At 44.8% G+C, this 27,079-nt stretch overlaps 1 protein-coding gene across 1 annotated transcript in view; it reads right to left on the reverse strand.

Moving 5' to 3' along the window:
- Positions 1 to 393: 393 nt before the first annotated feature.
- Rassf8 (Ras association domain family member 8) overlaps positions 394 to 27,079 on the reverse strand; it is a 75,041-nt gene continuing 48,355 nt past the window's right edge. Inside the window, exons 2-5 of the mRNA XM_028757535.1 lie at positions 12,579 to 12,760; positions 5,492 to 6,381; positions 4,860 to 5,004; positions 394 to 4,408 (exon numbers count right to left, since the gene is read on the reverse strand). Of these exons, the coding sequence (XP_028613368.1) occupies positions 4,287 to 4,408; positions 4,860 to 5,004; positions 5,492 to 6,381; positions 12,579 to 12,681 (1,260 nt within the window). The 5' untranslated portion in view covers positions 12,682 to 12,760 and the 3' untranslated portion in view covers positions 394 to 4,286. The remainder of the gene's footprint in view (positions 4,409 to 4,859; positions 5,005 to 5,491; positions 6,382 to 12,578; positions 12,761 to 27,079) is intronic.

The following is a 27,079-nucleotide window of genomic DNA, read 5'->3' on the forward strand; positions in this document are numbered from 1 at the left end:
CTCCATCCTAGGCATGAGGCAGGGTCTCCCACTGAACTTGAAGTTACTGTTTCCACTGGGCTGGCTGGCCAGTGAGCCCAAGGGGCCCACTTGTCTTTATTCCCTAGTATTGATGCTACTGGTGTGTAACATGTTTCACCCGGATGCTGAGGACATGAACGCGCAGTGGTGCTTGTGAGCCAAGTTCTTATTTACCTACCGAGCACCTCCTAGCAGGCCTAGCTGCTACTTTCTGAGTAGTAGACCATTCTTCAGGTTAACAGTACATTTAAAAAAAAAATGTCATTTTTTCTTTAAATTCACTGATGCATAGGCCTACTTTCTTTGGCACTTTCAAAGGAAACAATATTATACCTTAAATTATTACATTTATAGGAAAGAAAGCAACAATTGTATTGCTCCAATGAATCTTGAAAATTTATTATTTGGGAGAATATCAGATATTGATCTTTTTGCTTTATAGCTCATGATAATATAATCAGAAAATATACATTTTGAAATAAAGTCAAAAGAAATAATTACAGATAGCACATATTACAGATTTCTTATTTATACATCAGCAAAGCAGTACTAAAAGCATATTTACGGCCCACGATCAGCATACGCGGACGTTTTCTGTCTAAAGCTGCAGCAACTCAAATCCTTCTAGGTCAGTGAAGAGACAGAGAAATACGTTGAAGGGCTGTCACCATGTCTGGCTGTAAACCTGTGTCTCCACTCTTTCCCCTCCCCCATATAAATGCATATGCTTATTGCCTTTAGAGTTCCGCTGGTTTAACAGTAAACTACATAGCCGTCTGCGGTCATTTGGTTTCTAAAAATATATATAAAATGAGCGGGAAGGCGCTCCCGTGGCTTTGACACAGCCACTGTCCTGGCATCGAAGGTGCACTGGGCAAACGTGGAGCAGCAGAACTGAGTGAATACTGACGGCCGTGACTCGGCACTGCCAGCAGCCTTCTCCCAGAGCCTAGAGACGCCACAGCAGACAGTACGAAAACACAACTGAAGAACACTGACGGGGCTTGTGTGGGGGAGGCACACAGAGCGTCTTGTGATGTACATTAAGGCCTATCCTGTCAGAGGCAATGTCTGATGCTAACTGCCCGTCTCCCTGTGCCTGCCTGCAATCAGGCCTTTGTCTTTTCCACACCATTTCCTCAATCTGTCAAGGTCCTAACTTGGAAAGGTGTTCCCAGATGTCGCTCTAAGCGAAGAGCTGTTGTCTCTGCAGACCTCTCTGCACTTACAAACAGCCGTGTTACCACAAGGCCGAACTGTCCTGGCTGTGCAACAGTGCTGCTCTGTCTGTGCTGCCACACCCCACAGCGAGTACCACGGGCTGCATCCTCACTGTGTAGACTCTGCTGGATGGGGCTCTGCTCACGACGGTCGGAGCTGCTGAGCTGCTCACTGAGAGTTAGCGATCAACCTGCCCAGTCAGAGGGTCACTTCTATCAACACCAGCTGAAGCCTCACATATGAAGACTTCCCTGTTCACTGAGAGAAAAAAGGAACACTAACAGCCCAAGTATAAAGGAGATGAAAAAAAAAAACACACACAAAAAACTGAGGTAACCCACCGTGGGTGATTCTCTGAGGAAGAGGATGCTCTATAGGTCAAATAGACCAATGATATTCAAATTATTCATTGGTAAGAAAGAAACTTGTAATATATTTAATACCTGTAGAAAAACCACATAATATAACCTGCAGTACTAATTAAAAAGACATAAAAATTTGTGATCTAATTTATTATTTAGAGCCAGTATACTTCTCCATATGCAAAATTTTACATTTGGTAGTTTTTGAATACCATTGGCTGCACCCCTCTGACATGTAGCCAAAGGTGGGGTTCATAAGCCAATTCATTTATAGTTACAATAAGTAAAAACTGTGATGGCAGAGTAAAATATTTTCAGATGTTCCTACACAAATTAGTTGTTTTCCCAGAGGTAAGAAAAGATCTAGAAAACACTGGACAGTGGTGTGCCTGTGACAGTCCTGTGACCGTGACACTGCACAGCTACTCAGCGTGTTTGTGAACTCACGTGGCTGCACCCTGCCCGTCAGGGAGACAGGAGGGCCTGGAGAGTAGCTGGCAGCTTCCAAGTTCAGAGGTGACGGTGGAGAACCAGGACCACTGGGAGCTGGTGGGAAGACCACCCTGCTTTAGGTTCCTCGGAAGGTCTGGCAGTTTACAACCGAGTGTGCTGTGCACCATGTGTGTGCCAGGAATGTCAAGGGATCTGTGCAGTTCCCTTTCTTTACACAGGGTCTCACACCAGACCCCAGGCTATCCTAGAACTTCCCCTGTGGCTTGGGATAGCCTGGGTCTCACAGCAACTGTCCTGCCTCAGCCCCCTGAGTGCTGGGATTATAGTCATGAGCCACCATACCCGGCTTCACCTTTCACTTTTCATACAGTTTAACCTACCTACAGCTAACATTTGGTTTAAATTGAAGATCCATTTGTACAACGTTTTCCTTTTTGAGCAAGGTTTCAATTTAGCTGAACAATGACTCAGTAGAGGAAGAGTCTGAGAGTAAGGCAGGTGCTGGGCGTGTGGACCACCAGTGCCACCAAAAGCTACAAATTACTTTGAATTATTATTTTTAAATGTATATAGATGCGAAACAATTGTTATAAGCCTGGAGCAAATGTGTTTGGGCGATGGATGGTTCTTTCAGAAACAATAATGTACTTCTCAAGACATCTTCAAGGCAGTGACAGCAAGACCTACTGGGTAAGCCCGAGGACCCAAAGACAGCATTTCAGTTGAGGTCTATGATTCACTTGGGTAAGAAGGCAACATTGCACAAATTTCAGTTCTCTAGAAGTGTCTACTACTTCACAGTCATTCTTAAATCGTTTCATTGGAAACCAAAATAAAGCAGCATTCCCAGCATCATTAAACATTCAATAAACCAAAAGTAAGTTGGCTGTGGCCGCACGCCCGCTGGCCTTGAGTGCTGCTGTGGCTTCACTCCACTAAGCCACCGTTATGTTATTGCATGTAAATAACACAGGGGATGCGTTCTCCTCAGGACTGAAAGCTACTTTAGATATCAGATTAAAGTCTTAGTTACATTGTACCAATTTACTCAGCGAGAACGCGCAGGGCTGAGGCACCTGTCAGCACCTGTCTACTGGTGAACGTAGTAAAGTCACTGCTCAGGAGAAAAGTACTGACTTGTTTTTTGGCTTTATACACAAGATGATATAAATATAAATGGAGACTAATATCCTATAAAGTCAAACTTAAAAATAAAAAACATACTCTGAATTTAATTTTATTTCCTTGGTAAAAAAATACCCAACCACAGTGCCCTCTCCTTCTGTCTCCATGTCTAGAGAAAGCACACAGTCCACATAGGAAGTCACAGCAAGCAGCACTCACTGCTGTGCGTGGCATGGAGCTCACGGAGGAAGTGGGTTGTTCTGAGGTGCATCACCTGGCGCATGATGGGGTACACCAACCCCATCCCCAGGGACCTCTCGTTCTCACGCTCTGTCAGTCCGGAGGACCCAGGAAGAGACAGTAAGGCAAGAAAGCCTCAGAGTGCGCCAGGACTGTCTCTGACCACATTTTACACCAACAATTTACCTCATTAATGATATTTCTGTGATATCATGTTTAGAATACTGTAAAGGAACGATTAACTTCCAGACTAGAAAGCAAGCTGAACTATCTCACTTAAGCAAGGGCTAAGAGAGGCTCCATGTAAGTGCGGCGGGCTCCATGGAGTCGGTCCAGACGGTGGAGCGCCCATGAGGCTTGTGTAGCTGTACATGAGCAAAGCTCTGATGGAGTCTGCCAACATGCACACAATCAGAATCCCACAGTATTTAACAGAATTAAGTCACAGGATAACTATTAATAAAATATTAAAGAGCAACATTCATACATTAATCAATTACATGGAATAAATTAAACTAAGCAGTCACATAACTTCTTTACTCTTAATTCAGGGTGTACTCACGTAAAAAACATAGATTAATGCTTTCCTAATGCTCTCAGAATGCTACAAACAAAAACAAAGGCTTTGCATTCCAGCTGCTGGACAACATATCAATACTGTGAAGAGTGAACAGGCTCCATGTTCAGCATCAGTGCACAGGGCATGGCTCCGAGCCCAGCATCAGTGCACAGGGCATGGCTCTGAGTGGCGTGTGTCTGGGAGAGAGGATACGGCTCAGGAACAGACCCTCTGTTCAGTTGGCACAATCTGAAGGATTTTACTGTCCATGGTACCTTTGCTGGATCCTTCCCCCGAAGTCCGTGCTATACATAGATGCCTTCAGGATTAAAACCAGAGGAGACGGGACTCTGTAGAATACGAAGATTACTGGGGAGCTGCCGTGATGAACCCGGTCTCTTCAGGGACCCGGACTGGAATGGCACCTCTAAACAGGAAACAAACATCATCTGGTAAACTGGCTAACCAGAAAATGTGTCAACTTCCCACCCAAAGAACTGGAGAGAGCAGACTACACTGGTAAGTGCAGTGAGGACCTAGGAAGGAGAAGGCGGGTGCTTGGATGGTGACTCAGTTACCAAGGCTAGAGCACCTTGCCTGGCTGCATCTCCCAGTTGCTGAGGCCACAGTACACAGTTGGGAAGTCTCAACGACAGAAGAGATGAGAAACAAGACTCAAAGAGGAGGGTAAATCAGGAGACTTTAGGGTGCAACTGAACACAGCCAATATTCATATTTATATTTGTACTTTGGTAAACAGGCCCATAAAGAAGCAGTTTAAAATAAACAATATAAAATAACAGTGTAAGTGAGCAGATTACCCAAATGTTACCATTTTTCTCAGAAATAAGGACACCATTCTAGGTGACTGTCCTTACCTGTCTCTATGTCTGCCTGTGAGGCCTCGATTTCGGTGGGCTCGGCCGGAAGCACGGTGACTTTTGTCCCTGTCTGCTGGATGAACTGCTGGAGGTTGACCTGCCGCAGTTCTTTGGTCAATTGCTCCAGCTCCTGCTCCTTGTCCTGGTTGGAAAACACCAGTTATTTTATTACTGGGGCTGGGTGGGCAGCACTGTTTTGGGACAAGCCTCCTGCTGTAGGGGCGGGAGATGGGGTCCACTTTCAAAAGGACTCATTTGACACATCTGGGTTATGTGGATATAGTGGCCAAAGACAGCACTATCCCACCTCTTAGATGTGAGGCTTCCCTTCCGGACAGTGCCACACACTCTCACTCTGTCATAAAAATACAAGTATATAGTTTCTATATACCCAGGTGTGACAATCTGCTGATGTGGTCACAAATTTCCTTCTTGTATACTTTAAAACTGCCTGCAAGTTAGTAGCAATTGGGTTCACAAGAGTTAAGAATTCTTAGTTTTGATAAGATGTTGGAGTTTAATCTACCTAATATTCATTTTATAACATGAGGAAAACAAGATCATCACACAATTCTCAGTCTAAGGTCCCCTCCTAGGACATGGCACCCTGCTCACGACAGCACCCTTACCTGTAGCCGCTTGGCGGCCTGGCCCAGCGACCTCTCCACGGCTCTAATGCCGTTCTCCAGCCTCAGGCTCTGCTGCCCTTGAAGGTCCATCTCCCCCTTGACCTTTTCGATCTTTCCTTTCACCTCCTCCTCGTTGACCTGTGCCTCCTGAACTTCCCGGTGCAGTTTTTCTGCCTGGAGACCGCTCTCCATGGTGTGGATCTGGGCCAGGTAGTCCTTCAGTCGGCCTTCACAGTCGGTCACCTTCTGTCGTATCTCCTCCAGCTGATCCTGCAGCTGCTTCTCGTTTTCTTGTTCGATCTGTAATTCATTTTCCCAGAACTCTTCCTCCTCGATCTCCACGTCATTTCTCTTGATCCTTTGCTCTAGGCGGATGATCTCCTCTTCCAGGCTGCAGCTGTACTTCTGCTCCCAGAACCGTATCTCTGCCTCGCTGGACTCCAGCTGCTTCTCGATGGCCTGCAGCTTCCCTGTCTGCAGCCGGATCAGCCTCTTCAGCTCCTCTGCTGTTGCCCTGCAGTTACTCAGCACCTTCTGCCTAAACTCAGTCTCTTTACCTTTTCCAAAACTGTCCGCCAGCCCTTTGGCCCCCCCTGTGAAGGTGAGGGACTTTCTTTTAGGCTCTCTCCTTCTGATGGACTTGTCTGCCTGAGGCCGGAGCTTGGCTAAGGGTGGCAGGCTCTGTCGATACAAAGTTCTTTCAGGAATGCGGGCCACACTGTCTGAGGTGGGTCGCTCACTGAGAGATGGCCCAGTCCGACGCAGGATGAGCTGCACGTCGCTAGCGTACTGCCCCCACTTGTTTAAGGACACGACAGGGTTTTCATGTGGGGCCAAGTGCCTCTCCGTGTCTCTCCACTTCTCTATCAGGGTGTACCTTCCAGTGCGACCTAGACAGGACAGAGGAGAGCACGCTGTCACGGTGGACACGTCATCATTGACATGCCACAGATGGTATGTCTGACAACTGTTCTTGGTTAGCATCAAATGTCAACATTTAGTGTCCAGTCCTTGGCTGCCTGTGGCAGCTTCAGAAGATGCCACACCTCCCAAAGCTGTGACAGCATACTGTTCAGATCTGAACTAGAAGCATCCTTCCAGCTTCCTTAGAAATTCTACTTTCTATTTCCCCCACTTGAGAGAATTTACACTCTGGTCATACGTGTAGTGTTCAGAACTTCTGGGAATAGATGGAACAAAGAAAAACATTGAAAATGTGTCCCCTACAGCAAAGAGTGGTGGCCCAGACACTGATCTAAGCTTCTAAACCTGGATAGATTTTCACTGTCTAAGCTTCCTCAAGAGAGATGCAGGGTCATTCCAGAACCCGCTCCAGCTCACTGACGTGCCCAGGCCTCAGAGGTCCCTAAGGACCCAGCTGACCTATAGCTCACATAGCTGGGAGCTGCCCCATGAAGATGGCTCTTTGAAGTAACTTTCTGTGAAAAATGTCTGAGGAATGTTGACATTAATAGTTTCAAAGGTTCTTTTAAAAAAAGGACAAAATTTAGATTTTATCATTAAAGACAAAACACAATAAAATGAATTTAAAAATGCTGTACCTACTAATTACAGAATTGAAATAAACTTTCAAAAGACAATATAGGGCCAGTATAGGTATTGTCATAAGACAATAGTGAGTAAAGATGCTTGCCACCGAGCCTGGGGATCCCGGGACCCTGGGAAACAAGACTGACTTTTCCCTTTGGTATATTTGTTGCTTCCTAAACAAACAAACAGATGTAGTACAAAAAGGATAAAAGAAAATATGTACAGGTGTGAACACACTCCATAGACACTGTCATCTAAGGTACGTGCTGTTTGGAGTTTGTTAAACACATACATCAGGGGTGAGAAGAGTCACCAGTCAGCCTTCCTCGCAGGCGTGAGCAGACCTGAGCTCAGAGCCCAGAACTCAATGTGAGGGAGAGCAGGACACACCTGTGGTCCCTGTGGGATTCGGGGCAGTAAGAGACTGACTCAGACAGAAGGTAGAGAGTGAGAAATGGCATTCGAGGCTGTCCTCTGGCCTTCGTGCACATGGACAATTAGAACGCCTGACGCGCCGTCTCACAGCTGGGGTGGCACGTGAAGCACCGTGAGCTTTGGAACAGCAGCAGCATTTCCTCCATAATGGGAATCCAGGGCATCCAGACGTGTGGACACGCACACGCACCCAGCCACGCAGCAGAGCATGAAGAACGCCTGAGCAGACGGAGCTGGAACGTCTGTCAGTCTGGATCTACCCAGCCAGTTTTCTATGGCACTGGCAGTTTAAGCTGTTTGCTAAAAAGTGTGGCATAAGTAAATAATCACAAATAAACCACTGGCTCTATCTTTAAATAGCTGATGCAGTTAGAATGTGGCTGTGAAGCCCCATGGCAGACAGGACGAGCATCAGCTGCAGGGCAGTCCCAGTCGGTCGCTCCTCAATCAAGTACTGATGATACAGGAAAAGACTTCTAGGTCAAATATCAAACAGCATCATAAAACATCTATGTCCAAGCTTTAGATTTTTGAAAGTAGGCCTCGAAATGAGTTATTGAGAAAGGGGAAGTAGAACAGTTGGTTCAGTTAAAACAATCGTTCATGGGTTAAGTACATTCTTCATTCTAAATGAACAAATATGCATCTGGTGACTAGGACATGCTTTCTTCATGGAATTCTAGGCAGAAAGTGTGGTTATCATAGGAGAAGATGTAGCTTGTGGTTCCTGCTCAGCAGGTTTGACCTCCGTACACCCTTCTCCTAGGGGTGTTGATGCATGCCTATTTCCCAGCACTTGGGTAAACAAGCCAGGAGGTTGCCACGGGTCAAGGGCACCTGGTCAGTACAGTAAGACTATTCAATAAATCTGTTAACAACAACAACAAAACAAAAAATAAAACAATAAAAGGGGCTGGAGAGATGGCTCAGTGGTTAAGAGCATTGGCTGCTCTTTCAGAGATCCTGAGTTCAAATCCCAGCAACCACATGGTGACTCACAACCATCTGTAATGGAGTGTGATGCCCTCTTCTGTCATGCATGTGTAAAACTCATTAACATAAATAAGTCTTTAAAAAAATAAGAAAAGTAATTACTTTAAAAAAAACACCATTCAAGAGAAATTTTGAGTTTTAATCATCACTGAATCTTGACTTGTTTTGATCCAACAGATCATGGAGAATTAATACTGAATATGTTGACAGAAAAGAAAATACCACACCTCAAGTCTACAGATAACAGTCTTGGATGAAGGTGTTCCCTGGACAGGGGTGTCCAGCTCAGCTTTCTTATCCTGCAATGCCTCAGTGACATCGAAGATGTCAGGATGAGAAGAAAGCATCTTGGCTACCACAGAGCAGACCTGCTACAATGTGCTGGCAACAGGTGACCTATTTCAATCCTGAACTGACATGACGTGCTTCCAATAGGAACTGCCAAGATGTGAGGTAAACAAACTTCTGACTCAGAGCTCAAGACACAGAGCAGCCGAGCACCTAGCACAGTGCAGTTTCTTCTTCATACGTGTTTACCAAGTAACAGGTTTGTGATGTAAATACAGATTCTAAACATATTACTTGGTTTTATGGAGAGAAGTTTATGCCCTCATTATGTTCCAAGTTCTGATAAAGAACATGTTAAACAGGGCCTGGTAGCATAGGCCTATAATTGCAGCAACTCAGGAGAATCAGAAGTTCAGGACTTTCCTGAGTTCCAGCCTAAGTCCAAGGCCAGCCTGGGCAAGCTGTGGTACCCTGACTCAAACCAGAATAACAAGCAGGTTGAGTATAGAGGGTAGTCAATGGTAGAACATTTGCTTAGCATATCTGAGTTCATAGGTTCCCCAGGTAGGTCCCTAGTACCACAGAAAGTTTTTATATAAATGGAGATTATATATATGGAACCTTAGACTTGGCGACCTCATTTTCATTTTATTATAACAGTTTTTAAAGTATACATTTCAGCTTAATAAAGAACCATGCTATTTAACTTACTTTATTCTTTATGTATTCAGAATTTGACTGCAAGAGTTTAACTTATGAGGGATTCTAGGAACTAGGAGTCTGCTGTGGTTTAAGCAAACATCTAGAATTAAAAGAAAAATCACTATTCAAGACAAACCTGAGGAGCAGACAGTGCAGACTCTAGGTTCAAGATCAGTGACAGGGGTATGTTCAGAGAGCAAGCATCACTACAGCATGGCTACCACAGACAGAGCTGTGTAGTGTAGTGTGCAGCCACAGACATGTGTGCAGCTCACTAGGAAAGACGTAGTATAGTGTGCACCCACAGACATGTGTGCAGCCCACCAGGAAAGATGTAGTGTAGTGTGCACCCAGACATGTGTGCAGCCCACCAGGAAAGATGTAGTGTAGTGTGCACCCAGACATGTGTGCAGCCCACCAGGAAAGATGTAGTGTAGTGTGCACCCAGACATTTGTAGAGTCCACTTGACTGATCAGGAAATGCCTAGAGGTAACAATTAGGGCCCTGGCCAAATGGATGAATTCATCCTTTGATAGATTTATGACTGCATTATTGGGACGTGGTAAGGTACAGAAAACACAGCTTAACTGAAAGTTGGTCTAAGGCGCCATGTCCTTGGGATAACTTAGTGCCCTAGCCTCTTCCTCTCGTCCTTTCCCTTTAGCTTGGTTGCATTCAATGGCTTGAATAAGAATGACCCCATAGGCTCATACATCACATGCTCAGTGGCCGAGGAGTAGTACTATTTGAGAAGGATTAGGAGGTGTGTCCTTACTGGACTAAGTGTGGCCTTACTGGAGGAACTGCATCACAGGGGATGGGCTCTGAGGTTCCCAAAACCCATGCCAGGCCCAGTTTCTCTGTCTGTGGATCACGATGTATCTCTCAACTACTTCTCCAGAACCACGCCAGCCTGTATGCCACCATGCTCCCTGCCATGATGGTAATCAACTAAACTTCTGAAACTGTAAGCCAGCTCCTAACTAATGCTTATAAGAGTCTCTCTTATAAGAGCTGCCTTAGTCACAATGTCCCTTCATAGCAATAAGCTGTGATTAAGAAAGCTACCAAGAGTGAGCTGTGTCATATGATTAAGAATGTGTCATATGATTAAGAATGTGTCATATGTGTCATATGATTTCATGGAGTACCACCATGAAAAGGGGTACTCCTGAACCTATGAAACAGATCAGTCATACTCACGGGAAGTTGCTACATCAGGCCTTCAGTGATAACTAGGTAGGAGCACATGATGCAGAGAACTGGTAGGTGGAGGCTACTGTGGCGTTTGAGCAGGTGGATTGTAAGCCATTTGGAAGTAGTCTGTGGGATGAACTGGGGAGAGTTTGGAGAAACAGGCTAGGAAACCCGTACAATGCTGTAAGTGGGTCAATGGGTGACTCTGCTTGGAGCTCAGAGGAGTAGAGTTCCAGTGGGAATGTGGGCACTGAAGGCTCGGCTCACAGAGTTCAGATGGAAACAACTCAACTGGGAACTGGAAGAAAAGTCATTTGTATTCTGCTGTGGCAAATAATGTCTACATTTTGTCCATAATTTGAGACTTTGTGGGAGGCTAAGTTTAGACAGGATGGAATAATTAGGAGACCGTTTAGGACAGCACAGTGTCCAGGCTATAGCATCAGGAGTGCTAGTGGCCCTGAGCCAGGCCCACAGTAAGATCTGGAAGGACAAAACTGAGCAAGCTTTGAAAACAGTGCAGTGGTTAGAAAAGGACTGTGCTGCAGACAGAGGCGTGGCTGCCAGGAAGCAGGGAAGTCGTCTACTGTGGTGACAGGAGGTACCCTGTCTGACGGGATCTCAGAAACTAGCCACACTGCACCCTCAGACTGAAGACTGAGAGCCTCTGGGTGCCTTGTGCACAAAGGGCTGCCTAGGAAATACGTTCTCAGGATTTTTTTTTTTCTTTCACTGTGCACAACTGCCCAGGTACTCAGAGGCAGAGCAGCTGTGGTCCAAGGCCTGGGATGCTTGGGCTGGCAGCAGATTTGGCATCATCCATGTGGTGCTGGTTTCACAGGCATGCAGAGGGTAAGAGTTGTGGGATGATGGAAACGCCCATTCAGGTTTCAAAGGGAAGGCCTAGGGAGCCAGGCAGCATGCGTCAGGTCAGAGTCCTGAAGAGCACTCTGTGATGTCAGGTCCAGTGTGTCCTACTGGGTTAAGTCACGCCTCGGTCCAACCATTTCTGTTAGTATTTATCTTTATTGATGTATGTGTATGTGTGTCTTTGCGTGTGTGTGCCACATGTATGCATGTACCTTTGGAGCTAGAAGAGGGTGTATGGCCCACTAGCACTGCAGTCACATGTGGTGTGAGCTTCATGACATGGGTGCCGGGAACTGAACTGGGTCCTCTCTGGCCACTGAGCCATCTCTCTAGCCTTAGTCCAGTATTTTCTTATTCCTCTTTTCCTTATACCAGGAGTGTTTAATCGGCAGCACTGTATGCTGTGATTTTACTTCTTTCACTTCTACAGTGACTCCTGGCTAGGAGTACACTGAGTCTCCAAGAGTTTTCATTGGGGCTTTTGAACAATGTTAAACTATTAAGACCACTGAGACAGATTCAGTGCATTGGGAACTACAAGGTGGGCATCAGACTTTCAGGAGATGTGTCAGAATGTTACAGTTTAGTCATAAAGTGTCTTTCCAAAGGCTCATGTGTTTACTGCTTGGTCCCAAGATGGTGACACTACTTTAAGAGGTTCTAGAAACTTTAGAAGATGGAGCCCAGCTACAAGAAGCAAGCTTCTGGGGCAGGGCTTTTAAAAAAAGCCTCATCGCTGGTATGTTCTCACTGTCTGTCTCTGTGTGCCTACCCTTCCTCTCCTTCTCTCACTCCTCCCTCCCCTTCTCTCCCATCCTCTCCGACCTATGTTCTCCTTGACGTTCTCTGCCCAGGCATCTTAGGCCAAAACACTGTAGGCTGAGCCCTTTGAAACTGAGTCCAAATACGCACCCCTTAGTTGTCTTTCGGGCATGTTCATCAAGATGCTGAGGCAGGTAACATACACACACACACACACACATGGCCCTGCCACACCACAGACAAGTGTGAATGAAGTGACATTTTCTTGACTTGCCAAGTCTTACTTACCTATAGCTTGGGCTAAGGCTATTACAACCTCCTGGCAGGTTGTGACTTCCGTGACGCCACAGACGATCCTCTGAACCCCATCCACCCACACTTTAAGTTCCATGGTGCACGTGCCAGTCGCACAGAGGCCCTGACAGTAGGCATCAGGATGTCAGGTCATGGCTCTGGCTTCAGAAGCACACCTAAAAAAGGTAAAATGTTTGTTTAAAATAAAGTAAACTTTTCCCTGTGTTATGTGAACTATAACACAACAACAAATACCCCACTGTGATTAAAGTCCACACCTACTTTACAGAGCAGAACTCAGCAGGGTAAGTGGCTGGCTACACCCCAACTCTGATTAGTTCTACACTTCCATACTAACTTTTAAGCTGTGTCCTAGGTCTAAAGACTCTTGTTTACTTGTTCAGTGTACGTGCTTGTGCTCTCTCTCTCTCTCTCTCTCTCTCTCTCTCTCTCTCTCTCTCGCTCGCTCTCTCTCTCTCGCTCTCTCTCTCGTGACTGTTCCACTAGGATAGTGTCAGAGATTCTTTCACATTCCTATCATTTCAGAAACTATAATTGAGCCATTTTTAAACATACTTGCTATGCTATCCTGCTGACCAGTGTCCATCCTGTGTCACACCTCTAGCCTCCCCAGGCCCCTGCTGACCAGTGTCCATCCTGTGTCACACCCTCTACTCTCCCCCGGCCTCCATGAGCTGCTCACTATGAAAATGAGCTGAAGGACATTGTTCCCTCATGTCTGTCTGTTCCTTTCTCACTGCTGGTTTATTGACTTCATTGTCAGAAGAGTCGTCCCAACAATATAAAACACAGTTCACAGTATCTACTGCTTACACACTCTCTTATAAATAACCTGTCCATATTAAGTGCCTACCAGAAGACTTTACTCAGTTAACCATCCCATGCCAGTCCCGGCAGGAGGCCTCTGCTCCGCATGCGGCTACACCTGAGTCTGCATCCTAGCAAGGGTCTCTGCTGTGCATATAGTTATGTTCATTTGCATTCACTTAATGACTAAAAGTTCAAAGTGACAATTCATACTCAGACAGGAAAACAATGTGGAGGTGTACCAAGGAAGTCTGAGCAGAGACGGACCCCGGAACCACACACGCATCCACTCCTTTTCAACTCAGACATAGGCAGTGAGCACCCTTTCTCAGGCAACTTGCTGCTGTGCTGTTTTGTGCTTCTGTGTTGGTTCCCCAGTTGAACTGGCCCAGGGCACAGCAGTGACATGCTGTCTGATGTGACTGAGAAACACACAGGACAGATGACTGTCAGGTGCAGGCCCAATATTAACTCCGAGCACAGACTGACTCACAAGCTGCTGCGGCAGAGACTCGGAGGACACTGGGCCTAGAACAGTGGCACTTACTCACTAGGTGAGTGTTCACATGGACTTTACAGAGGCAGGCACTGTGAATACTGATATCTAGCTGTGTATGTGCAGAGTCAGCATCGTTGGGCCCTGTTGAGCAAATGGAACCTCTGGGACACAAGAAGCAAGCATACAAAGAGCTTATGGCTAAGATTGGGGCAAAATAAAAGACAATGGTTCTGATATCCCACAACGGAGGACGGGGTAAATTGTATTAGATGTAAATCAGCAATCTGGCATGGGGAAGAGTATCTGGTACTAATATTTTCCCACCATTACAGAAGACCTACAGCAAGCAACTCCAGACAGTAAGGATTTGCTTTGGCTCAGTTGAAGTCCACCATGCAGAGGAGGCGTGGCAGCTTCATGGGAGCACACATCTCAGCGGGTCAGGAACTCCATCTCGGGAAACCTGGAGCTAGCATATGATCCTTAAACTCTGTCCTGGTGACTCCATGGCTGCTTGCTAGGCCTCATGTATAAAAGGTCCTGCAATCTCTCAAAACATTTAGAGACAGTGTTTTAGACACATGGGGGACTGTGGGTGTCACTTCACAAATGACAAAAATACCTAGAAAACCTCCCACTGGAATACAGGGTAGAGCCTACATCTTGTGAAAGCCATGCCTGCATATCAGATGGAAATGTGTACCGCTCTTCAGGCATGAGGGTCCCTAGAAATGGTCTGTCCTGTATAGGTTTGCTTGGAAGAAGTTGGTTTTCCTTTGTATGTGGAAGGTCTGCTGTTACCCATGTGTTCGTTAGCCACAGGCTTCACAGTTCAGAGTGATTCATTACTGTCATGTATCACATGCCCAAGTGACTCCTGAATTATGAATTCAAGTGATTTTCGTAGACGGCAATGAAAATTCTGTCTTTTAAGAATTAGACATTTCTGTCATATAGCAAGTAAATAGCAATAAAAAAAACTGGAAAAATACTAATACCATTGAAAATAAGGGACATTTTAGGTTATTGTATCATGCATGGAAGAACAGCAAACAACCATGATTTTTTAATGGATTCATATTTAGAACTTCTATCACACTTAGTATAAAGCATTCTGAGTCCAGATAAAGATACTGGCATGAAAATATCAACCCTTTTATTAAGAATGCCCTTTTTTCTTAAACTTAAAAAAAGCTCCTATTATATTTAGAGTGTGTGTGTGTGTGTGTGTGTGCCTGTCTGTCTGTCTGAGGGAGCACATATGTGTGGAGGTCAAAGGACACCTTGTAGGAGTTCGTTCTCTTTATCTACCACAGGCCCCAGGCTCAGGCTGGAAGTCAGCAGCAGCTCCTTTACCTACTGAGCGGTCTTGACGACTCCCTCCTTTGACTTTTCTGATGAATATAGCCAGAAATTTGTTTTTAGTTTTATCTCTTACTTTATCACTACGGGGGTCATTTCTCTGGATAGTGTACTGACACATCCATTTTCCTAAGCCACACATGATGCTAACTTCATTCGCACACTGAGATTAATTCCATAACTAGTGGTATTAACCAGCAACTCCTCAGTCAGCATCAAGTTTCTGGGAGCACAATGCTTAAGAGGCTGAAGAGTGATGCTTGCTTGTGCTTCAGCCCGTGTGGTGTGTGCTGTGCTTCAGCCCGTGTTGGGCTGCACAGAGATGGCTCAGGGTTACAAAGAACTGCTGCTCCATCATGAAGGCTGGAATTTAGATCCTTGCACTGTGTTACACAGCTTGCAAATACCTATAATCAAATGCCCCATTCTGGCCTCCACGGGCACCCCCATGAATATGTGTGCATATGCTTACTCAGATAGACGGACACAGACAAACATTTTTTTAATGAATAAATTTTGCTTCTTGAGTAGGGTCTAAGTACAAATGCAGGATATTCATGTAATAACTATAATTCAAGAATGAGCAAAATCATATTTATCTATTTTAGAAAACAGATGTTTGTAATAACTGAGGCTTGACTACAAAATCAGCTCCACTTTAAAGCAGCTCTTCTCCCCAGTATCGTCTACACACCCTGACTGACACCCAGGAGCTCGTTGTCCCCACCTGCCCCTGGTTACTTCTGGAATCTTGCTAATGTCCTAAAGGATGCAAGAACCACCATCAGACTGGACTCCGGGCTTCTGGCTGACAGGGAGCACTGACAGGGAGCACTGCCACAGCAAGTGCTCTGCTTGGAATTGTGAGCCCGACATCAAACCCCACAGAAGACAGCAGGAGAAGAAAACCATACAGCAGGTGCCATGGGACTGGGACCACTGCCCTGCAAGCAGTGGGAACACAGTGATCCTCATCCACAGCCTCCAGTACATGGTTCATCTTTGTAGACGTCAGCTCTAGTAGGAGTGCCACTGTTACCCACAATGCCACTGCTCTCAGAATTTGTTCACCTCCTCCTGTCTCTCCATGTTCCAGCTTGCCATCTCCATCCCCTCAAACCACTAACACACTACTGCACACAAGACTGCACACACTATGGCACATACTACTACACAGACTGCACATACTACTGCACACACTATGGCACACATGACTGCACACAGGACTGCACACTACCACAATACTACTGCACACACTATGGTATACACTACTACACAGACTGCACACACTACAGCACATACTATTGTACAAAGGACTGCACACAGGACTGTACACTATTACACACAGGACTGCACACAACGGCACACATAACTGCACACACGACGGTACACACTACAGCACACACTATTCACACACTACTGCACACACTACTGCACACAGGACTGCACACGACAGCACACTATTGCACACAGGACTGCACACACAACGGCACACACGACTGCAGGGCTCTCATTCACTCCTCACTATCATGGCAGTGAGCAAATGTTACGACATCCGTCTACTGAAAAGTCCGCTGAGACGGTGGTAGCTGACAGACGGACTTAAGGACAGACACACTATGGCAGCTCTCCTTGAGTGGGGACATCAGGACCTTTTATTACCTGGTGACAAAAAGCCAACCAAATGATAGTGTGTTCTTGGTGTTTACTGAATCAACCAACAACAAGAGTGAGAACTAAAGTCTTACAATGTGACAGAAACCGTGTCTGTCTGTCTCTAACCTTTCATCACCCATCTGAGTATTACATGACATGAATTATTAGACACGTAAGGAAACTGAGGCAGAGAATATTCACCCAGGCTCACCTGCTAGCAAGTGGCAGGTCTGACAGTGTCTGTAAGCACGGGAAATTCTTGTATTTATGAATGGGGCTGAGATGCTCACAAGGGCATGTAACCACTAACACTATTTCAGGACAAGTAACCCAGTTCCTGTGAGTGCCATGAGTTCTAACTTTAGTTGCTCAAGGAACCACTGCTGCCACAAAGCCAGACACAGAGCTCACAGCCAGTGGCCAAGATGGTGTGAGGAACGCATGGGAAGGAGGTTCCCGATGGACATGGTGCCTCCAAAGCCTCCCATCTCAGCTGAGCTCAACGAGATTCTGACCTCTGCCTTCTGCTACACACGCTCTGTGCTGAGGCTCCTTTTCCTGCCGTGGGACTTTTTCAACAGTGAGCTTTACCTGAGAATCATATTCAGACACATGACCTAATTCCTCATCGAAAACCAAGTGTTTAACACTGTGCCATGAGACCCCTGTCACACTTGGTTTCCATTCACAAAGTGAGGCTGACTATGGACTTTCTGTCCATGGCATCACAAACATGGGGCCTATGAACTCTGACAAACAAGTCCGTTCTAATCATTACAATGTGACCGCAAGACCGAAGGGAACACTCTTGCCTTAGACTGCTGACCTCAGACACCCAAATGTCACATGCTGACATATGCTTCCTTGAAGGTAAAAATCTTAAACATACATGAGTGGACAAATATTCAAAGAAATAAAGCAAATTCATAAGGAACTACTAAGAAAACGCATGCCTAATTTAAGGAGATTTACACCACTGACTCTGGGGTCAAAGCTGCTGCTGGACTACAAAATCCTATCAGATTTCACTCTAGGATTTAACTAGCAGTATAAAATGCAGAACTGCTTAAAGCTATGTTGAAGTTTCAGTATTCTGTTCATATAGTTAGTAAAATGCTACACAAGGAAGGTCTGGATGTGAGAAAGGACACGAGTCATGGAGAAGTGACAGAGCTGGTTTTTTCCTAGTAACTACTCTGCCATCAGTTTTGTTTTTCATAGTGTGTGAGTGATTTCGACTTTCTGTGTTGAAGTAGCTAGACCTGTGAAGGAAGGAAGGAAGGAAGGAAGGAAGGAAGGAAGGAAGGAAGGAAGGAAGGAAGGAAGGAAGGAAGGAAGGAAGGACTTCAGAGTTGGGCTTGGGGCTCCTGTCTCCCTTCAGCGGACTGCAATGTTAGGTCCGACAGACCTGACTTTCTGTCAACAGCCGGACTGAAGGAGGCAGGCCACTCTCGTAACCTACAGAACCTGGATAAGAAATGGCTCAGTGTAGACAATAGCTACTGAATCAAGGAACTGTTTAAGATTCCAGCATACTTTCCAAAATGGACTGCTTGCATAAAGGGAAGAGTTTCTGTTGAAAAGAACATGCTTCCTTTCATCGGTCTATCTAGGAAGTGTTCATCAATCCTAGGGTTTCAGAGGGGAGAATACAGCTTACGCTAGAGCAAGTTTACTTGACAGGAATCTTAAGCGTGAATTTTGGCAACATGAATATATCTGCCTATTCACTTCCAAGACCAAGAAGTGTCCTTCTCTAAGACTTGACCTCTGCAAAGGGTAACTACCATGACACCTGTGAGCACACAGAAGTTCATGCAGTCTATTTCCAAACCCAGCTCATGTTATTATGAGTGGCTTACTGCAGCTGCAGTAGAGATGTTTGTGTAAATGGACCAGTGTGCTGTCGGCCAGGGATGGCTGCTGGTCATTCTCTGCCCACTCTATTCACACCCAGACGTCTACCGTGGATGCAATAGCTACAGGAAACCCATTTTTCAGAAAGCAATTGTACTCAAGACATCTCAGGCCTATTTGGCACAGGACTCTCTGCAGCATCGCCAGACTGTATTTGGTGTTTTTTGACCCTGGAAATGTTTCTGATTCTTTGCCTCCTAATTCTTGTGTCCTTCACCACAAGGTGGACACATACTGCACATCTGTAGAACCCAGACACTAACTGTGCAAACAGACACCAGCAAAAGAAAGCACAGGCGCACTGAGAACTCTGAGTTCTGTATAAAGATGGTGTGCAGACGTCTTGGACCACAGAGTCCTTCCTTTAACTCAAATTCCCAGGTTCAATGTTAACCCTTATGATTAATTGATGCTCAGGTGAATATAAAACACCAGTGTAAAACTCAGGAATATATTCAAGGCAGCATCTAAACATCCCCAGGAGCTTAAACAGAACAGGTCATTGAAGTAGTTTCATAGGCATTGTTCTGTTTTGTTTTTTAAATATTAAGGGAAATGCTAGAGCAAATCATATTTATGTAAGAGGAAACAGAAAAACAACTACAAACACTATGCTAATATCACTTAGAAGTGAAAATAAATTAACTAGTATTATCTGTCTCAGCAGAGGTGTTTCACATGACATAAACAAAGCTTTTTCTTCCCTAAAAATAAGTTAAACAAAATAGAGCAAATGTCACTAGTGAAGTAGCAAACCAAGCCTTACAACCTCAGGCTCAATAAAGATAATCCAAGGAACGTGAGGGAATCTAAACAGAGGAAGAGACAGAGACCAGCACAGACCTCACCGTGAGTGACTCCCTGAGGTTATGGAGACAAGCAGGCCCACACACCACCTGTGCTGTGTCTTGACACTTCTGAGGGGACACAGGTTTCACACATATCTCCTCTCAGCTGGCTTTTAGTTGACAAACTATTGTTTTGTTTGTACATTTACTTATGGGTGTCTGTGTATATGCATGTGTGTGCATGTGTGTGCATGTGTGTGTCCGTGCATCCACACATGCAGATATCATGGCGCATGCAGCAGTGAAAGGAAAACTTGCTGAAGTTCATCTCTCCATCCACTCTTTGGGCTCTGGGAACTAAACCCAGCCTTTTAGGCTTAGTGGAGGGTAATTTTACCTAAGCCTCTCACCAGCCGTGACAAATTCTTAAGTTTCTATGTTTCTCCTTTAACTAGAGAAAAGGTGAATTAACATTCTTTGATTGATTGATATCTATATTTTTCCAGAAAATATCCTTGTTAAAGGGAGTGTTCATAGCATATTCTGGGGAGAAGCAAGCATGCCCTTGTATTTTAGATGACAAATACTGTACACAGTGAGGTGTAAAAAAAAGTTACAGTGCAGAAAAAAAGCAGCCAGTATTCATTCTGTTTTTAACATAAGTCATTAAAAATTTCAAAACCTGGTCCCCTCTGTTCTCCATTCCCTGGGCCACAGCCCTGTCTGCATCCCTGGAGGCCTGAAGCCACCAGGGACAGCCAGGTGAGATGTCCAAGCCCCAGTCCCTTCCTGCCATGTCTAACACCAAGACCAGTAGGCACAGGTCTTCCTGGTCCCCTCTGCAATCCATCTTCCAGTCCAGACCTCTACCTGCAATCCCGGAGCCCTGCAGTCTCCAGAATGACCAGGCGAGACCCCTACCCCAATTCCCAGCCTGCCTGCAGTCGCCTCTGGGCAAACCAGCAGTGACAAGTTCCGTCCAGTCCCCTTTGCACTCTATTCCCTGGGCCCCAGCTCTGCCTGCAATCCTGGAGGCCTATGGCCATCTTAGAAGGAATAAAGAAAATACCCACTGAGGCAATCCAGGTGTTAGAAATCCTAGAGAAGAGAACAGGAACTACAGACACAAGCATCACCAACAGAATGCAAGAGATGGAAGAGAGAGTATCAGGTGTAGAAGATATGGTAGGAGAAATTATGTCAAAGAAAATGACAAATTTAAAAAGTTTCTTACACAAAACATCAAGGAAATTTGGAGCACTATGAAAAGACCAAAGCTAAGAATAATAGGAATAGAAATTCATTCCCAGCTCAATGGCCCAAAAAATATCTTCAACAAAATCATAGGAGAATCTTTCTCCAACCTAAAGAGATAGATGCCTATAAATGTGCAAAAGTCTTACAGCACACCAAATATAGAAAACAAAGAAAGAATATTAAAAGCTGCAAGGGAGAAAGGCAAAGTAACATATAAAGTCAGACCTATTAAAATTATATCAGACTTCTCAACAGAGACTTCAAATCCAAGACTTGGGAAGATGTCTTGAAGGCCCTAAGAGACCACAGATGTCAGTCCCAACTACTATACCCAGCAAAACTTTTAATCACCATAGATGGAGACAAACAAGATATTCTGTGACAAATCTGAATTTAAGCAATAGCTTTTCACTAATCCAGCCTTACAGAGGATACTAGAAGAAAAACTCCAACACAAGGAGAGGTATCTGCACACTAACTGGGCTGCCTTGTCTGGCCTCAGTGGGATGTGCCTAGTCCTGCAGTGACTGATGTGCCAGGGTGGGGTGATACCCAGGGAAGCCTCCCCTTCTCAGAGAAGGGAAGAGGGTATGGGGGAGGGCTATGTGAAGGGGGTAGTGGGAGGGGCCGTAATTGATGTAAGTGAATATTTAAATTAATTAATGGAAATTTTTTAAAAATCAAAAAAAATTCAAAACATTTACAGCAGCCAGAAACTATCTCAGTAAGATTCTGCACTTAAAGAAAAATAGTAAATTAAATTTTACATATTTTCAATTTCACAAGTATTTCTGTAAAGTTATGCAAAAAACTTAGAAATATGTACTTATAGGAAAAAACTAGACACAAGGGGTCAAGTTTCATGGAGGAGGCATGATGCTGTCAGACTGTCTATCTCCATGGAGATCCCGCTGGATACAGTTTAGCTCCTTACTGCACTCTATTGTGTGTATACACACATGTATGTGATGTGTGCATATGTGGAGATATGCATGTACACACATGCTCTCTGCTTTCTTAGCTGTCACTTACACTGGAGACCAGATTTCCATCACTTTCCACAAAGAAGAGGAGCTTGTATACACAACACATTTGTGAAACACATTGCCCAATGGAAACACTGCTCAAGTTCATGCCATCATCCAATTTAAAGAGACTCTGCATTTCTGATCATCTGAATTTTCGCATATTCACAATAACAATGCAGCCAAGATCCCAAGGAAAAGTATAGGCCTTTAGAAAACAAATCAAATGCAAGACTCTAGAAGCTGCACATTGGACAACTGTAAACAAGTCTCAAAAGAACATGGCATGTACTTCAGTTTGATTAATACTCAGGGTAAAGGACACAGACTGAATAATGAACTTTAGACTATGGGGGAAGTCACATAGAGTACATCTCTAGAAACCACGATCTAACGAAGTGAAAGCACCCGTGCACATCAGCTATATATAAATCTATTTGCCACTCAAACCAGTAAGGAGCAGGTCTGTGAGGAGTCAGCCGCTCACTGCTAGGAGGTTAGAGGAGGGTTCTGAGGTGGCCTCGCACTGCAGAGCCCTCCTGCAGGGCTTTCCCACTCAGGAAGTCTGCCCTTGCTACTGACCCCTGAAGTGCTTGTAGAAGCTTCCGTCTTTCATGATGCTTCCCAACCACTCCTGACCCCACCCCCAGCACAAGTCCAGCAGTAAAAGCCGTTTCCTCCTTGCCTGCTGCCCTTCAGGGAACTTCAGACCAACAGGCATCTCTCCTACAGGTAGGAGGTCACCTTACCACACCCTCTGTCTTCTCACCACCAATAACATCCCACCGCCGGCGGGGATGCTGATCTATTTTCCAAATTTACTCAGCAGTGGCAGAGCACCTGGGAAAATTAAATTGGTCACATTTTGGGCTCAAATGCAAAGAAACAGTTATTTGTGTTTAGCTACTAGTCAGGAATGTTCTAGTAGGACATGACAATTTTCTGATTTCTGTTTTAAACACAGACTACAGGAGGTGTGGGCTGGGTAGGTGGGAAAGAATGCTCGCTGTGCAGACAGGGAACTCCTAGCCCCTTACAGAGGCCTGTCCTGGCCATACGCCTGTAACTCCAGTGGGGGCAGGGGGCAGGGTGGCTGTGGCGTCTTGCTTGTCACCAGCCAGGTCCAAGCTCAGTGACAGACTGTGTCTCAAAGGAATAAGACTTCGATAGACAGGACATCCAGTGAGTGCACAGCCATACACACACACACACCACACCAAAAACTGAAACCAAGAGTAATAACATATTTCCATTATGGAAATTACTGTTAGCGTCCCACTCCATTCCAGAATACTGAGAAATAAACCTTAAAGGAGGCTCTGGCTGTAGTGGTTCCAGCATGTGACTTGGTCTGTGGATGATGCTGGAACACCCTGTACCCCACGTGCCCACCCTCATAGCACCCTCTGCAGATCTAGCCTTTATAAACGGGCTTTGGGGGCTGGGGACAGCCAAAATATACCCTATGGTAATAATCAAAGAAGCCCGAACATTAGAATACCAACAGAATAAAACACACATCTGTTCTGAGTGAGCATGTGAATGTTCAGGCAGATCAGAGACAAGAAAGGAGCCGGCCCTCCCTCCCTCCCTCTTCCTTCCCATCCATCTTCCCACCCTCTCTCTTTTTTTCATTTTGGGGTTTTCAAAACAGGGCTTCTTTGTGTAGTGCCAGGTGACCTGGAACTTGCTCTGTAGTCCAGGTTGGCCTCAAACTCAGAGATCTATCTGCTCTACCTTCAGAGTGCTGGGATTCATCCATCTCCACCTGGTAGGATCTAACTTTCAATCAATGACCTGACTCATGAACTCTGTGCTAATTACACTACCACAGGGTCAGACACTCAGACATTCTGTGATGTTGTTATCTCATGAAGACACAAGTGACATTCTTCCTATAAACATTTAATAAATAGGTAAATTACCTGATTTCCCTAAATTGAACTATTAGTTATAAGTGTATTTAAATAAACCCACCTCTGAAGTAAATATGAAGAAAACACAAAAGCCATGCCTTCACTTCCAGGTCATGGTTGTTTCCTGCAGAGCAACAGGGTAGACTGCTGAATACAAGTTTGTATTACAGATGCTGTCGTGCCAACCATGGTGGCACACTCACTTAATGCCAGCACTCAGGAGGTAGAAGCAGACAGATCTCTACAAGTTCGAGGCCAGTTTGGTCTACACAGTGAGTTCTAGGACAGCCATGGTCCTAGAACAGGGTCTCACAGCTACAAGGTGAGATCTTGTCTTTAAAAAAAGTGTTAAAGTCAATAGAAGAGTCCTTGAAAACCATCAGCCAGCAGCGCTGCTGATTTAACACAAAGGGCAATAGGTTGTCTAACATAAGAATAACTGTAATTCCTAGATGAAGTCCTTCCAAATTATCTATGCCAAAGGAGCACCATCACTCTGTTTCAGTAATGGCCTGAGAGCTGGGCCATGGCATTTAGATAAGAAATTTGTCTCCAATTAATGAAACCCAATTTATTACAAAGTATCCAGTGTTGTAAGGATGAGTCTTGGCTGGATCTAGAAATGTCTGAGCGTATTTGTAAGGATATTATTAGAGATGACTGAACACTGGACAGCATGAGGGGTAAGACAGACCGTAAATGCGGATGGCAATCAGTGGCCTGGGAGCCTGGACAGAAGGACAGCTGGAAGTGGAAGAAGCTCCACCAGCATGCTTCCTCTGCTTCCTGGCTGCTTCAAGCTCCTACCACTTCTGTGCTCTGCCTCCACAGGCCACAGCAACCAGTGTATCAGGAAGGCAACCTGCAAAATTATCTCTAAAGATTCCTTCTTTGTAACTGTTTATCTGTGTATTTTGTCACAGTAACAAAGCATGCAATGTCTAAACGCTTCAGCAACATTTAAAGCATATTTAAATTTTTATCTTAGGAAAGTTACAATTGAAGGAAAGCTGACATAGTTCATGTATTTAGCTGCTTTAAAGGAAAATCATGCACAAATCCCTCTCTGTGGTCCATCTCTGCAGCTTTTCTTTTAACTCCTTATGTGACTTTTCAGCTTTGGTAGTACAAGAGTCTAGATGTTTGCTCTAACAGCTTCTGCAGACACATGGGATTAATGATAGACACATAATCATTGTTTTGGAGTGTGGCCAAAGAGTGTTCATGTGGTGGTGTTCACATGCTGTTTAATCATGCTGGTACTGCAGGCATCTCAGACAGTAACAGAATTGCTCGGCCGACATTCCCATGTGGAACCTGCTGGGAATAAGCAGAGAAGGGTAAAGGGATTGGGTGCTGATGGATTTCATCTAGCCTTTCAATTGTAATAAGTCTCTAAGTTTAATGTATTAAAAGTTTCTGAGGCTATAACTAACAGGAAAAAGTAAAGTAAAAATTTCTAGGAAGCAGGGTATGGTGGCTCATGCTTTTAGTTCCAGCACTTGGGAATCAGAAGCAGGTAGGCCTCTGAATTTAAGGTTATCTTTGTCTACTACAGAGTGAGTTCCAGGGCAGCCAGGGCTAAACAAAGAGACTATGTTGTCTCAAAAACAACAAACAGACAGACAAATTAAAATAAAAATGAAAACTGCAAGGAGAGGAAATGTCTGATTCTTTGCTGCACACAAACGTAGAAAGTCCCATTTTTATTATTTTCGTTTCTAAAAAATATGTACCTAAGAGCATCCAGACAGTCACAGAAAGCTCCCAAGAGTCGCAGGCCCTGGCTGGGGCACACACTCAAGGCCTGCGGTAGGTTTTGTATGAACACTTCTTGCCTGACTGTCAACAGTCTTCTATAAATGTAAGTGATGCAGACTTGAGTCTTCATATACATTAATAACCCAAATGTCTCCTACTTCCTTCTATGAAAAAGATAACAGACAGAACGTCAAACTTCCTGAAAGAGTTTAGAAGTCACTACATGACAATGAGCACAGCATCACAAGGAATGCTCGGACTGATAGAGCCAGAGGCTGTGTCAGAAGAAGGGAACTGCAAAGAAGCAAGAGAGTGGAAAACTTCATCTAAACCGTTTCCACAGATACAATGTCCAAGTATCCTAAAACTGTTGGTCACTTCCTTCCCATGACAAGGGAAGCTTCCATCACAAACTTCCTGAGGCTGCTCACACACGAGCAAGGTATTTAAATGAAACACAGAAACATACCTGACTAAAAACAACTTGCATGTATGTGATTACACACATGAGGCACAGAAGGAATGTCTAGAGGAAGGCACGCACATAAGGCAGGTGAAGGTCCCAAAGCACTTACCCACAGTTACTTGATATTGCTGAGTAAGAACATTTCAAGAATGCAGAAACCTTTTGATCTTATGCTTGTGGCTGAGCTGCAATGAAGTACTTGGTACTCCTTAAGTTTTCCTATCCCAAATCTGACCTCTCCCTGCCACTAGTCACTACCAGACTGTCTTGTAGTTTACACTTCTGACCACCCACTGCTTGCTTGCCCTCCTTCCTGGCAACACAAAGGTTCTAACTGTCATGACCTGTACTCAGTTACAGCTGCTGTTGCCTCTGCAGTGGATCAGACACGGCCGCTCTCATCCTGGCACCGTGCAGACCATTTCTATAGCACTGAACCTTTACACAGACACTTGCAGGGGCTGGAGACATGGCTCACGGTTAGGGGCACTTGCTGCTCTTCAGAGAATCCTTTGGTTCCAAGCACCCATGCTCTGTATCTCATACTGCCTACAACTCCAGTACCAGAAGACTGGCGCCTTCTTCTGGCTGCCACCAGCAACTGCAGTCTCACCCTGTTGTGTTACAACAGGACACTGAAATACTATACTTCTACAAAAGACTACTAAAATACTGAAAACACACTTACAAAGTGACTATGTCTTAGGTATCAGAGGAGTTGTTAGTGGTTTGATAACATAACAATTAAGTATATTCTGGCCTCTGGGCTGCTTTTTTGTGGTATTATTTTGTTGTATTTTATGATATACAACGGATCCTGATAACTGTCTTGCTGTATGAGGAGGAAATTAATTCTTGAATTTTTGTTCCAGGTACAACTCCAGAACTACTTATCAATAGAACTGAATTTTAGAGAAAAACCAAATTCAAAATCACCACCAGCCTTTAAAAGAAATATTTCTCACTCAAATGATGCTTTTCTATTGCAGGCAGGTACCATGGGAGTTTCTATTTATCAAG

Source organism: Grammomys surdaster, unplaced genomic scaffold (assembly GCF_004785775.1).
Source record: "Grammomys surdaster isolate TR1022 unplaced genomic scaffold, NIH_TR_1.0 126176, whole genome shotgun sequence".
Taxonomy (NCBI): domain Eukaryota; kingdom Metazoa; phylum Chordata; class Mammalia; order Rodentia; family Muridae; genus Grammomys; species Grammomys surdaster.